General features: G+C 34.4%; 1 protein-coding gene across 1 annotated transcript; it reads left to right on the forward strand.

The window, feature by feature from the left end:
• Positions 1-2,851: 2,851 nt before the first annotated feature.
• LOC149217126 (uncharacterized) lies at positions 2,852-3,262 on the forward strand (the record flags this gene model as incomplete). The annotated part of the gene is made up of 1 exon (XM_089390138.1): positions 2,852-3,262. A coding segment is annotated over one exon (411 nt), but the record flags the coding sequence as incomplete, so codon positions are not given.
• Positions 3,263-15,044: the final 11,782 nt, after the last annotated feature.

Below are 15,044 nucleotides of genomic sequence, written 5' to 3' on the forward strand. Positions count from 1 at the left end.
AATATTTATAAGTATTGAAAGACTTTAAGTTATTAATAGATTAGATAGACAATAAATGTAAAATTGAGACTATAATATCAATTCCAATTAGAAATTGATTTATGAAAATCAAAAGCAATTTCGATGATTTTTTCATATATATATATATATATATATATATATATATATATATATATAATTCAACTCAAATGTTGAACATCTATCTAAGGAAGTAGTATTAACATAGTAAGGAATTCAAATGAAGCAAGAGTTTAGAGAAAAAACTTAGAATGCATTTTCAAAAATATCTCTATATTGATATAGGAAGTGATAGAATATCACAAATGTGTTTGTTGAATTTTTTTGTAGTTGTTGCAATAGTATTGAATTCCTAGTAGTAAGACTTCAAAGAGATTTTGTTAAAAAAATTCATTATAACTTATGAATATTTCATTCAAGTAGTGGCATAATAATTTTAGATGTTTTTTTATATTAAGTAGATTGTATATGTTAATATTATATATACAAGTGAATCTATATATAGAGTAATTTCACAATTAAAATATGAAAAGTGTGTGTGTGTGTGTGTGTAAAGTTAAAAATGAATATCATAAAATAAAAATGTGATTGTAAATTTTTTCAAAAACTTGAACAAATTTTGTAAATTATTTTCAAAAGTTAAACATTAATTAAAAGTCAAATATGAGTTTGACACACTAGAAATGAAATTTTCATAAATATTGAGAATTGATGTGTGTATTATTATGACACTTGGTAGCATATAGAAACTTTTTGACTTTTTATTTGTAAAATAAATTTTATTTATGACAAATTTTATTTATGACCCCATAAAATTAAAAATTTCATCTATATGAACCGATAAGAAAAACAAATTTCAAAATTTATTTTTAATTTTCAAAAAAATCAATTTAATAATTTTCTTTTTTCTTAACTTTAATAAACTTTATAAATTCTTTTTAAAATTTTCAGAACTAATTGAATGTGAAAGCCTTTTGACTATAAATGATTACAATATAACCCATCGTCAAATATAAATATATAAATAATTATCATCATCTATATCTATGTATATATGTTTCCTTTTAATAACATAATTCGGCTAATTTATATAACTTATTTATACATTTATGTTTTTGGATTTTTTTTATTAAAAAATCATAAACTGAGATTTGTAGGATTTGATTAGTTGAAATTGTTGATTATTTTATTACCACATGACATAATTTACAATTTACAGAAACCTCTATTATGGGCTTTAGAATAGCTTTGTCACTTGTACTACATTAATAAGTAAATGTTGGTGCAAGGTGGGTACAAAACCATGATTCTTGTCTTATTAGTCCCTGCCGTAGGCTTGGCTGGGACTATAGTAATCGATATCGCGATGTTAAATATTAATTGAGCTACTTGTTGAGTTGCTTGTTAGCTTTCCTCATCACTTATAATCAAAGTTTTTAATCACATATGGTTTCACCATGTTATTTGGCCTCTTCCCAAGGCAAACAAAGGCAAACCATATATTATTTACTTTTTAAAGGTGTTGTATTAATCGTATAAGTTCACAGCCTAGACTAATACTAACATTAGTCTCCAGTGTTAAATGTTATGTTATATGTTATACTTGTTTGGGTAATTGGCTATGCCATATAGCTTGGCTCTACCACCTGCACACCATGCATTGCTCTGTCCTATAACTTCCACCTGCACACCATGCATTTCCACCTATAGTTCCATTGCCAGCTAATGTTATAGTTCCAGTTTCACCTAATGCTTAGCAGCCTTCACTTTTCCTATTCTTTAGTCTTCCTGTTCTTCAGTCTTATTCAGGTGGATAGGCTTCAGGCGGCGACTTCTTCAGGTGCCCAGGCTTCAGGCAATTGAATCAGGAACTATGGTCATGGGAAGCTGGAGCTTGAATTGGCTCTGCTACTGTAGCTTTAGCTCGGTCAATTTTCTACTGGAACTATTTTCAAACTGAAACTCAAACTAGGTAACAAACTATCTCTTTCATTGATGCCTCTCCTACCTTTGCTTGCTATATGTTTTTAGCATGTGAGAGACCTCTTCTTGTGGTTGTGATCTCTTTCTTCTGGTATATGTGTAGCTGTCGTTAACCTTTCCTGTATATACTTGATTGTTGTAGGCCTGCAAAAGATTAAGGCCAACATCTAGTAATGGATTTGATACTGCTGAAATGGTAGTGAGACTGATAAGCTATTATCACCTTTGTAAAGGTTTGAAAATATTTGTTCAATACTGTAATCATATTGATATTTACATATTGATATTCTATGGTGTCACCATTATACATATTCAGGTTTATAACTCCATGGATATATCTAGGAAAGACTGTATAAAATATCTTGAATACTATCTTGAATACAAAAATCCTGACACTTGAGCAAAAAATCTTGAATACAAAAATAAAAAAATCAAAATCCTGAGGCATTTAAGTTTGAATTTGAATTTCTATGAAATCAGTGCTTTGAAAAAATTTGAGATATTTGATAGTATGGATTCGGTAGCCTAAAAAAACAAATATTAAATCTATACAAATTTCTTTGAAAAACTGAGATACTTAAATTCTTAAAAAGACAAATATTAAATCAGTGTTAATTCAGAAACCTGAAATATTTCATATATGCTTAGGGATGCGATCTTGGAGCGAGAGAAACATTCTATTGCAGCTCAACACACAGGAAACTAGATAAAGAAGCTAGGTTGTTCACATCATCTGGTTGTTGTGATGCCCACATCCTGTTGTTGTTCACATTGTGAGATTATCAGTGATTAGTTATGCAATTTAATGCATTATCACTAGCTTACCAGGCATGAAATTTCTTACCAGTGAATCTCGCGACCTAAGTGCCGCAGATCGATGTTAATGGTGCATTCTGCTGCTGCCATTTCCTGTTCTTCGAGGGAAGAAGGCGTGGTGGATATGATCGTCGGGGCCGAAAGAATGAAAAAGCCCTGGTGGTCTCCACTTTTCGATATTGTCGACGAGCCAAAGCCATCCTCTTTCACCACTTCTTCTCCTTTGTCTTCAATGTCTGCTAAAGCTGAAGCTGAAACCAGCACTGTTGCAAACCCTAACCCTAAGGCGGCGAGAAGGAGCAGACTAGGATTCACAGCGGAGAAGGCACGGCTATTGCGAAAGGAGCTTCGGGCAACAGAGAGCTTCCATGACATCATGTACTATTCTGCCATCGCCTCCCACCTTGCTTTCATGGACGACCACTCATCTTCCTCCGCCACCTAATTTCCTCTGCATTCGCACCCAACTGAAGCCTCTTTGCCACTATCTGCAACAGAAGCCAGCGAATCCCAATGTTTCCACAAAAGCAGGGCCTTGCTTTTGGAGGTAGGAGTGCCACACTGTGATACAAAAGCAGGGCCTTAGGCCCGAGGTTTGGGCAAGCCTCTGAACCACCTAGAAAAATTGAATGATATTCATGAAACGGATAACTTACGTAGAGGATCTTTGTTGTTGTTGGTACAGAGTCTGTCTTATCGAACGCCTTTGTTGTCGCTGGTACGGAGCCTGCCTTATCGAACCTGTTTCTAGTCTGAAAAACAACAAAACGAATGGAAGAAAAGACAACGGAAAATTTGTGCCAGATCCCGTGGCAGTCATCACATTATTTGGCTCCACCTGGAATTGAAGTGTGTCAACATGCATGGTTTGTCCCATTTGATTTCAGGAGCGTTGACATATCCATTATTTTAAATATTATTTTATATTTAATGCTAATTAGTAGCTAAAGCCTCAGGTTTCTCACGAGCAGCCTCTACCTGACAGTTATAACCTTACACAGTTTTTCTTAAGCTACACAATGACCTACAATTTGTCTTTTCGCCTTCCGAACACATGCCATCGGTTATTTACTTCTGCAGATACATGCATGCATTTTCCAGGACAAATGTCATTCCATACAAATCCATGTTTATTACATGGATTCGTTCTTTTTAACTCCTCACATAATCAAGGCATTAATGCAGTAGCCACGACTGTCTGATGTTAATTGAAAATGAGAACTTCTAAGGACGTTCACAAATTAATTTGTGATGAATGTAGATAGCGGGGGCTGGGAGTTACTAAATCTAAAGCTGGGACTTGAAATTGCCTCTTTTGTCTACTCACAAGTAGCAACTGCCACATGTCATTGTATTGTATTTCAGATAATTTGTAAACATGCTTTTGAATTTCATAAATTAAAGGCGAAGTAAACATGTTTTCCATGTTAAACAAATTAACGAATATGCTTGGTGCTAATTTCATTATCTTTATTGTTTGCAATTTAAGTATAAATTAAACCAATTTTTTTTAATAAAAACTTCTAGCAATATCCACGTGGACATAACGAATGTGCTTGATGCTAATTTCATTATCTCTTGAGCTTTAATAAATTAAGTTGTGATGAATAACTTCAGGGTTCGATTTGTTGATTTTTATATTTTATAAACATCACCATCTCACCTTATTAATTCTACAAGAATGTCTTTTAGCAGTTATTATAACCTTTTATCAATTATTAATCCAGTAAGCTAATACAATCAGCTATGTGCATGTTGTACATTTGGCTAATTTTCTGGTTAGCTACTAATACAATAAGTTATGTGCATGTTGTACATTTGGCTAATTTTCTGGTTGGCTAGAATTTCTAGTTTAAGAGGGTTTTTTGGTATTGAATTTTTGTTAGAATATCGATAATCTGAAGACAATAATCAACCCGCCTCTTGTAAGATGTGGGCAGTTGCATATTGAATGCGTACTGGTCCATATTCCTTGTACAGGGCGGACTGAATACGAACTGAATGCCGTGAGGGAGATTCTGGCTTGCTTGCTATCTTCATTCACCCGAGGTAATGCAACTATATTGATTATTCTTTTTCTTTTGATGGACACACATATTTTTTAGCATCTCTTCTACATGTCTCTCTGTGCGTCTAATGGATCCAATCAAATACTCTTCTACATGTCTCTCTGTGCATCTAATGGATCCAATCAAATAAGTATGTCTTCTATCTGGATTAGATGGGGAACTTCTTCTTATGGGTGCTGAGTCAACTACGGCTGAAACTGTCTTTATGGGCTATGGTCCTATAACTGGAAGGGATATAGGCTATAACTGGAAGGGATATAGGCTTTCGAACCACTGCTTCCACTGCTTTTTCTTTCTTGGCTTTCTTGGCTAGTTCTGACTCGCTCATTGACCACAACAGTTCCTTGACCTGAAAATTCAACGTGAGAGCTCTAAAATAAAGTTTATTCTACAAATAACTTGAAAAAGGACATGTTTTTCTCATGAGGCAGGGACTTGCTGCGTAAGCAGCCACACTTGTTAAGTATGATTTGCCCAATGTTTGTCATTCATTTTTAATTGAAATTAATTATCTTCCATATGTTTTTAAATACTAACATCATTATTATATACCCCTCTAATCAAATTGGGCCAATATGCAGGAATCCATGCACCAACAATTTCTTTTTAAATGTTACATTTTTGTTACCTATTCTAGTAATGAGATTAAGCCCTAATGCAAGGAAACTAGACACCATTAATTTCATTTTAAATACTGATTTTAGTATATCATATTTCAATAATAAGATTAGGCCCGAATCCAAGAGTATCATGAAGGAAATCACATGAAACTAATGGTTGAAAAATTGATAATGGGGGACTAGGGAATGCACGCACATAAGAAAACCCATATGCTAATTAAAATGTGCATTCATTCCTTTTGCAATAAACCTCGATGGCTTCTAAACTACCACATAAGCTACAATGGATTTTTCCAAATAAGCATGGCCATTTAAGTAATGTGCATGTACTAGTAAAGCATGCTTCATTATTAGTTCTATTATTAAGTCTTTTGTAGATATCCCACTCCCCAACTCTCTAATGCAAGGGTTTTAATATTTCCTTTAATGATATTTCTTGATCCTCTTGTGTTGCATCCTTATGTTGGTTCTCTATCCCTACGATGTCATGCATATATCTTTCTTCCTTATTTTCGTCTAGTGTTCCATGGGTTTGTATGTGGGTTATAAGTCTCCTTGGTGGCATTTTTTATACTCATTTTTTCCATGGTGAGAATCTTATTCATCCTTATTTTATTTGACTTTAGTCCCCACCTATTATTGTGGTTCACTCATGAAACTACATGTCTTGATATGTTAAGCAAGGTGATTTCTTTTACTATGTTATAGATTTGTGAGTCAAAATGCCCGCAAATGTTGGCTACTTTTACCATCACAATCTCATTTTAATGTAAAATGGGGATAACCAACATATGGAATCGTTAATTTAGTCACAAAGTATCATAGACTCTACTACAATATAATGATTACATGTTTTTTTATTTACAAATATTGTAGTGTGGAAAAAGCCAAAGTACATAGAAAATATAGTTCAAAATAGTCTAATGGAATTATATTATATCTATAAATAGGAGAAGAGGGTCTCTATGAATGATTAATACATATTTGGACTTTTATAACTATTTTGATGTCACCATAAAGGAAAAAAAAGGATAATTAAGAATCTTAAAGGATTAGATGTGGAAATCACATAGAAACCACCTATTGACGGAATAAGTCATACAACAAAAAAAATTATAAATGTGCATTGCTAATGTGATTGATAAATTTGTTTCCATGAATGACATAACCAATGTATGATATGGAAGAAATATTAATTAATAGAGATAAATTATGTGAGGATAGGTCAAATGTGATTTGTGGGTTAGTTTCTTAACAGGGGAAGTAATTAGAATCTAGGAAATCAATATGGGTATTTCTAGAGTGTATATATGTTTGTTACAAAAATATGGTTGAAATTGTAATAAGAAGAGTGGGGTGGCCATTGTTTGGTTTCTTAAATATGTTGGTTGTTAGGTATAATTATCTTCCTGATTTATAGGTTTTGTTTTTAGTCACATTTTGACCCTTGTTCCTGATCAGGTGTGTAGGGGGGTTTCCTTCATAATATTGTCACCAGGGGGTCCATGCGGGCGAGGACAATTCTTTGGAGCCCTCTCCTCGTGAGGGTTCAAAAGAAGCACCATTGAAGATAAATTTTCGAAAAAAAACATATTGTAAAATATTGTAATTTCATAGTCAAATATGCACCATTCATCATTAGGTCATAAAACTAATAGTAGATATTATGTTAGGGTTTCTTTTTCCTAGAAGGAAACCTCTTTTTTATGAGGGATTTGAACTGCACCTATGTATTATTGAGATAGAATTGGAATCAGAAGAGGAGACTATGGGAGAGATAAGAGGAGGTTACAATGGATGTGCTAAAAGTTGTAATGTCTTCAATTTGTTGGAAAAAATAAAAATAAGTGCTAGATATTTCTCCATGGATGTACCCAAAATCAAGTGAACCACATATATTGGCGTCTCCTCTATATCGTTTCATTCTATATTTTATTTCTACATTCATATTGATTTTTTTTCTCTGTGATTTTATTCCTAGCAACTAGTATTGAAGCTAAAGGTTTATGCGGATGATAAAACTCATACGAAAGGAGGGTTCCTAGTTTGAATGGGAGAAATGGCATAAAAAAGGATTTATGCTCGAGAAGTTTAACTACAAAAACTACAAGCTATGGAATATGAAAATAGAATATTATCTACATCAAAAAAATATTTTTCTACCATTGGGTGAAATAAAAAGGAAGTTAGTGAATATGAAAGACAAAGAAGGGGAGTTTCTTTACATAAAGGAACTAGGAACAATATGATTGTGCCTAGGAGCATATGTGGCTTTCAACTTTTTGAAAGACAATACAACAGATGGTTTGATGATATCTCTGGATACACTATATGAAAAACTCTCAACATCCAACAAGGTATTTCTTATCAATTGTTTATTTAGTGCGAAGATGCCAAAAGGTAGGCATATTGTTGATTATTTAAATTAATTTAATATGTGGTCAACATTTAGTTAAGTTCTGTAGGAGTAAACTTTGATGATGAAGTTAAAAGTCTTTTGATTTTACGCTCATTGAAATAAAGTTGGAATGGCTTGTTCATGGTTGTGAGCAATTCTATCTTTTCTTCGAACATTTAATATTTGATGATGTTGTTGGTATTATCCTTTGTAAGGAAATGCAACTGAAAATCATAGGTGAGACATTAGGTAATGATTTGAATGTAGAGAATAGAGGAAGACAAAGGGGGAGATGAAGGAGCCCAGGGAATCATGGAAAGTCTAAGAAAGGAAGATCCAAATCTAGAGGAAGGTTGTTATGTTGGCACTATGTGAAGAAAGTACACAAGAAGAAGTATTGTTGGTCTCTAAAAAAAGGACATGGACAACAAGAGAATACTAAGGAATAAAATGTAGTAGGTGATGTGTTACACTATGTTTTAATCCTTTCCATAGATAACATTATTGATTCTTGGGTGATAGACTAAGGGGATTCTTTTCATGCCACACCCAATAAGAAATATTTTCAAGATTACATTCAAGGTGATTTTGGATATGTTTATTTGGGTGATGATGAACCATATAAAATTATGGGAAAGAGTAAGGTATGGATAAAATTATAGAGTGGAAAAAAATGGTTGTTGAAAGAGGAAAGGCATGTTTTTTAATTTAAGAATAAATTTCATCTGAACATGCATTTCATAAGTGAAGGTTGTACAATTACATTTACAGGAAATTCATGGAAGGTCACTAAAGGATCAATGATAGTAGAAAAACGAGAAAAGGTAGGTAAATTGCATTTATGCATTGATGATGTTGGCCTTTCCATTATTTTATCTTCTATATGAGCGGATATAAAATTGTGGCATTACAAGATTGAGTAAATGAGTGAGAAGGGGATGCATATTCTCCACTCAAGGAAATTATTGCTAGATATCAAGTTTCATTTGGATTTGTATGCCATGTGTGTTTATGGAAAACTTAAAATAGTTATATCTCTAAAAGTTGGGAAGGAAAGAAGTGAAAAGTTATAGCTTATGCATATAGATGTATCAAGATTGGCTCAAATATAATCTCTTAGTGGATCTTATTATTATATTACTTTTACTAATGTTGTAAATAGGAAAACTTGGGTTTATTGCATTAAAAACTTATATGATGTCTTTGATACTTTAAGAAATGGAAAGCTTTGGTTGAGAATGAGATGAAAATAATTTCAAGTATGTCAAATCAAATAATGGAAGTGAATATTGTAGCAACAATTTTGATAGTTACTATTCATGCTATGGGATTTGTAGATAGAAGAAATTTCTGAGAACACCAAAAGAAAATGGCGTGTTAGAAAGGATGAAGCACGTGAGTATGAGATTTCATGTAGGATTTTCCTTACATTTTTGGGCATACACCGTAGATATTATTGTTTACTTAATAAATAAAGGAGCTTCAAGTTCCTTTGATGGTGGCATTCCAAAAGAAGTATGGATAGGTCAAAATGTAAACTACTTATTTTTAAAGATTTTTGGTTCTAAAGCATTTCTCCATATTGATAGAGAAAATAGAACAAAGCTTAAGGCAAAATCTAAGAAGTGTAAGTTTATTAGATATTAAGTGATTGATTTTTGGTATCCAATCTGGATTTATGAGGGAACGAAATGATATATAGATTCAAACCCAAACACAAAGATACATTGAAACAAAACTTCAATTAATAAATAACAATTGCTGAAAAATGTTTACACACATAAGAGAAGCAAACTATCTTAGGTGATGGTAGCTTATCTCTGAGAGCTACATGCCTTCAAAACTGTGTTACAATGAGGCTCAGAGGCCTTTTTATTATTGGGAAACAATTGAAAACCCTAAACATCCAAAAAACTAACCTTAGGAGATGAAGATCCAAAAGTTTGTGGGTCTGTTGTGATTAGTTTGAACGACAACTTCTCGGGGTCGTAATTTTGGCATAAGATATTTGTTTGGCATGCATGATACCTTGTTATAAAGCTCTATCTGAGGACAAATTTTTTTCCCAAAAATAACCTACCCAATTGGTTATGGGCTTAACACATTTTCCAAAAAAAAATTGTTTAGGGCTTCAAAATGACTCTAGAAGTTCACAACTCGAAAACTTGCCAAAAATAGAAATTTGTGATAGAATTAAAGAAACTAAAATGAAGCAATGTTGGGGGTCCAAGTGGAATATGCGAGTGGCCACCAATATCCACCTGGATCAATCCTCCCCCCTTAGGAATAAATGGTCCATATTGCGTTGAGTGTCTCCATGAGATGGGGAAACTTATGCTAAAGTTGGTCCTTGGTGAGTCACTTGCCTTGTTATAGGAGTTGACCAACTTTGACAACCTGATACAGTTAGATCCTCTATTGGTGAGTGTTCTTTATTTGTGTGTCCATGATCTGATTACTAATGGATTGTTTCATGCAGTCTGGGTTGATCTTTGTTGGTGTTAGTTGCTCAATAATGTATATTGTGTCCAACAATGGTGGAAAGTATGGCCGAAGGCAGTACACATTGAATATTAGGTACAAGCCATGCAATGGGGGGGTACTGAGCTCGAAAGTGTTATCTCCCATGACCTTGGTGATGGTGTAAGGCCTGTATCAGAGGGGTCGAAGCTTTTGATAGGTTCCGACAATAATTTCTTTCTGTAAATGCAACCAAGCATTTTCACCCGCCTGAAACTTATGTGGTACCCGATGTTGATCATGTTGTTGTTTGTACTTGGCATTGTCTTTATCCAAGATGTCGTGAACCTGTTGGCAATATGTTAAATGCATTCAATAAAATTGGTAGCTTTATTAGCTTCATAATGAACATGTGGAGATTCTTCCTCTGTAGTTGCAAGAGGTAGTGAAACATCAATGGGACATAATGGTTGAAATCCCAGGCCCATGTAACAATGCCTTGATGAATTTCCATGTAAAAAAATATAAGACCAAGGTCATTAGACATGTATTCCAAGATGAATGTTGGGAAAAACATCCTAGTGGGTGTCACTTTTGGTGTATTAATGGCAAAGGAAATTGGCAAAGGAAAAGAGGAATTAATTGGAATTTATTTATGAAAATAAAGGAAAATAGGAGAAGAGGGAGATGAAAGGTTACACATTTGCATGAGAGGGAAATTGAAGGAAAATAGAGGAAACTGAAGAAAATAGAGCCCTCAATGATAAAAAGGATTCTGCAGATTAGTTCACATATTTTTATTAGCTTTTTGTCAGTTTGGCATTGGAATTGGTTTCAGAGAGAGAAGAGCACGAAGAGGAGAAATAAAGCAAGCAAGTAAATGAAGGAAAAGGAAGGACAAGCAAGAAAATGGAAGCAACGGAATAGCAAGGAAAAGTTGGATCAAGCAGCTTCAACAGGAGACTTGCAGGTAATAGGTTGCATGCATGATTTCTTAGTTGGTTGGTGAATGCATGGTACATGCATGTATGTATTTGGTTCTCTTGATGTCATTGGCATGGGTTTTTTCGGGTGTGACATTGGTTTCAACCTTTCCTTTCCATTTATGGATAGCCATGTTGTGATGGGGTTCTTGTATTTGGTTGAGCTTTGGATTTCCAGATGGTTTTGGAACCAGGTGAGGTGGTATCAGGAAAATTCCCAAGGGTTGGGGGCGAAGGTGGTTTAATCTGTGGGAATCCCTCAATAGGTGGGTGGAGACAGGAAAATTCATAAAGTTATTGGTGAAGAAATTATGAGGTATCCAATCTTGTTTTGAGCTTAGTGATCTCATGACCAATTTTTATGGAACGCGGTAGCCTGAGGGTGGAGGTGGTTTAATCTCCAGAAAGCCCTGATTGTTTATGTATTGGTTTGCTTATGTGATCTCTTGACTGGTTTTGGCAAGATCTCGAGAGAATGAGGGTGGAGGTGGTTTAATCTCCGAGAAGACATTGTTGTTTATTTATTGAGTCCCACATTCATGCTTGGAAAATAACACGGGGGTGATTGACTAAAAGAAAGATTTGGTTCAACTCAATCTATGGTTGGGTGGTACATGGAAGTCCTTGACTTGATTGTATTTTGGATATGTTAATAAGATCTATTTTTATATTGTATTTCATGAGTACTTGTGCTTTTTATTATGTGGCTTTAATGGTTGTTTTATCATGGTTATTATTCTGGTTATATGTTGGTTATAAGCATGGTTTCATAACAGGTTCTAGTTATGGCTCTTGACATGTTTTGATTAGTGATGAATGGTTATTAAATGCATGAGATAAAAAATGTTATCACAACTATTATGAGAGGGCATTAGACCTTCTTGATGATTCTAACATAAGCATCAAACCCCAATGTTTAGATATGCATTCATGACCCATACATTACATGTTCATCATATGTTTGACGAAATGACTATCATGGTGAGGCTTGGATAGCTCAAGTATTTGAACAAGTTTTGTATGAATGGATTTGTATTGATCTTAATTATCATTCTAGAAAGTCTCACTGAGTTCGGGGCAATGGTCTGGAGGTTGACCTGGAATTTAGGCTCAAAATCTGGGACCGCATCCTCTGAACTAAATATTTTAGATCACAATTGCTACCTCGTAGGCTTATGTATGCAGTTAGAGGCCCTTAATCACATGGAGACCATGTTATACATGTGATTGGGAGCCCAGATCACAAAAAGAACATTCCAGCTCAGGGTTTGGGTGCTCGGAGTGGTTTCTTAGCCCCTGGGTGTCATGTAGCCCCTAAGGAAGGTCATTAAAGTTATAAGTTTGTCGATTCCACTTCCTTAACTATACTTAGGAGGTAGAGTCATGTCATAATAGACCTTATCTCATGTTTACCTCGACAAGCTAGTTAAAGTGGGTAGATGTGGGAGGAGGCATTACATACCACTTAAAAGGGGTTGTGGCCAATCAAGCTATGGAGAGCTTTGTTATAACTGTGTTGCACATATGGAAGACTCTCATCCCATGTTTGCAGATGCTTAGAGTTTTACATGAATAATATGTGCACTATCATCCTATTGATGACCTTTGTTTGGTCATCAATCTGGGGTTGGAATGCAATTGACTTGGTGAGCTTGGTATCCAATAATGACCAAAGGTTCGACCAAAATGCGCGTAGGAACTTACTATACCTATCTAATATAATGGTTTGCGAGATCCTGAGATGTACCCACCATTAGAGACTTTTTTATGTATAAAATGGGCCTCTTATGGAATATTATAAAATAATAGTGGAAATAATAAAATAATATTAGATTACATCATCAAATTTTAGAGGAAAAAATAAAATAAAAAACTTCTTTTTCAACTTTTCTCCCTACGAGTTTACTCAAATTTCGAGTGGGAGAACTTTTTCGATGTAGAATTTAATTCCTCATCCAAGGAGTACCCATGTTGCATAGTTTCAATAGACCCTTCTACATGAAAAATGAAAAATACATGAAAAAAGGTGATTGCAATCATGTTTTCCATGTATTTCTAATTTTTCGGTTAGCGGGGTCCATCAAAATTATGCAGCATGTGTACTCCTTGGATGAGGAATTTAATTCTGCATCCAACGAGTGCTCATGCTCGAAATTTGAGTAAACCCATAGGGAGAAAAGTTAAAAATATGAGTTGAAAAAACAATTTTTAATTTCTTTTATTTTTTAATCTTTTTACTTTTTTACTCCAGAAGTGGTGAATCACCCCCCATGGTTGACATCATCATCTTGAATCCTATTGGTTCTTATAAAGTTTATTTTGGTTGTACATTTTTGTTTTGAGGCCCATTTTTGACCTAAAAATTCCTCTAATGACTTGTTGAAAGAAGAGTTTGGCAGTTGCTTCTACTGTGACACTCTTCTTGCAGGCAACAAATATGGCCATCTTAGAAAATATCTTTTCAACCACAAATACACAGTCGTTTCCATGCTTGGTAGAAGGAAGGCTAGAGATATAGTCCAAGGAGATGTATTCTTAGGGCCAAATAGGAGTAGGCAGAGCAGTATACATGCCTTGCTTCTTAATGGTTGGCTCTGTGATGGCACAGGCAATGCAGGATCTGATATATTTTCCAATATCCTATCAGAGATTTGACCAATAAAAATACTTTTGCAATCCTGCCACTGTCTTCTCTATGCCAAAGTGTTCTGTAAACCGATTGTAGTGAACCTCCCAAATCATCTTGACACGCTCGCTTGAAGGAACCCAAAGGTGTCCCAGGTGGCATAACATTGCATCCTGGAGGTGGAAGTCTAGAAATTTCTTGTCATATATCAACATTTGGTATGTGGTGGTGAATTATGGATATTTTTTGTTAATTCATGGTCATCCAAATGTCTCATGCACACAAGAGTTGAGAATAGTGGTCAACGGTAGAACCAATGGTCGATTGAGGCAATCTACAACATTATTTGTACTTCCCTTCTTATACTCAATGTTTAGATGAAATTGTTGTAGTTATGTGGACCATTTGTGATTGCGGTCGTTCTACAACTTTCCTTGTAGATGTATAGACTAAAGAGGTCATTGATATGTGTGGATGATTATATCCTTCCCTAGAATGTAATGTTTCTACTGTCGGAAAGCTTGTAGGATGGAATACATCTCTTTATCATAGGTCAAGTATTTTCGAATTATATCAGGGAGTATCTCACTGTCATAGGCCATCGAATTCCCTTACTAGGTGAGAAATGCACCAATGGATTATTCAAAGGCATCTTTCTCAATTTCAAATGGTTGTTGTAGGTTTGTAAATGTGAGCACTGGTGCAAAGCAAAGGCAGTGGTTCAGCTCAATGAATGCCTTTTGTTGGAACTCAGATGAGAAAAACTTTACTTTCGGTCCATCCTTAGTAACTTGACTCAAATGCCAAGTGATATGAGATAATCCCAACAAGCATTAGATGAAATTTCATCCTAAAAGTGGCCTCCTAAGGAAAAATAATAAAATAATAGTTAAAATAATAAAATAAGAGTTATTAAGTTTGGAGGGAAAACAAGAAAACTACTTTTTAACTATATTTTTGGCTTATCTCCTTATAGGTTTACTCAAATTTCAAGTGTAGACACTCGTTGGATGTGGAATTAAATTCCACAACCAACGAGTACCCATTATGCATACTTTTGAGAAGACCCAC

Source organism: Pinus tabuliformis, chromosome 1_1 (assembly GCF_031772625.1).
Source record: "Pinus tabuliformis cultivar Carrire ecotype Pingquan chromosome 1_1, CPIR1, whole genome shotgun sequence".
In the NCBI taxonomy this organism is placed as follows: Eukaryota; Viridiplantae; Streptophyta; class Pinopsida; order Pinales; family Pinaceae; genus Pinus; species Pinus tabuliformis.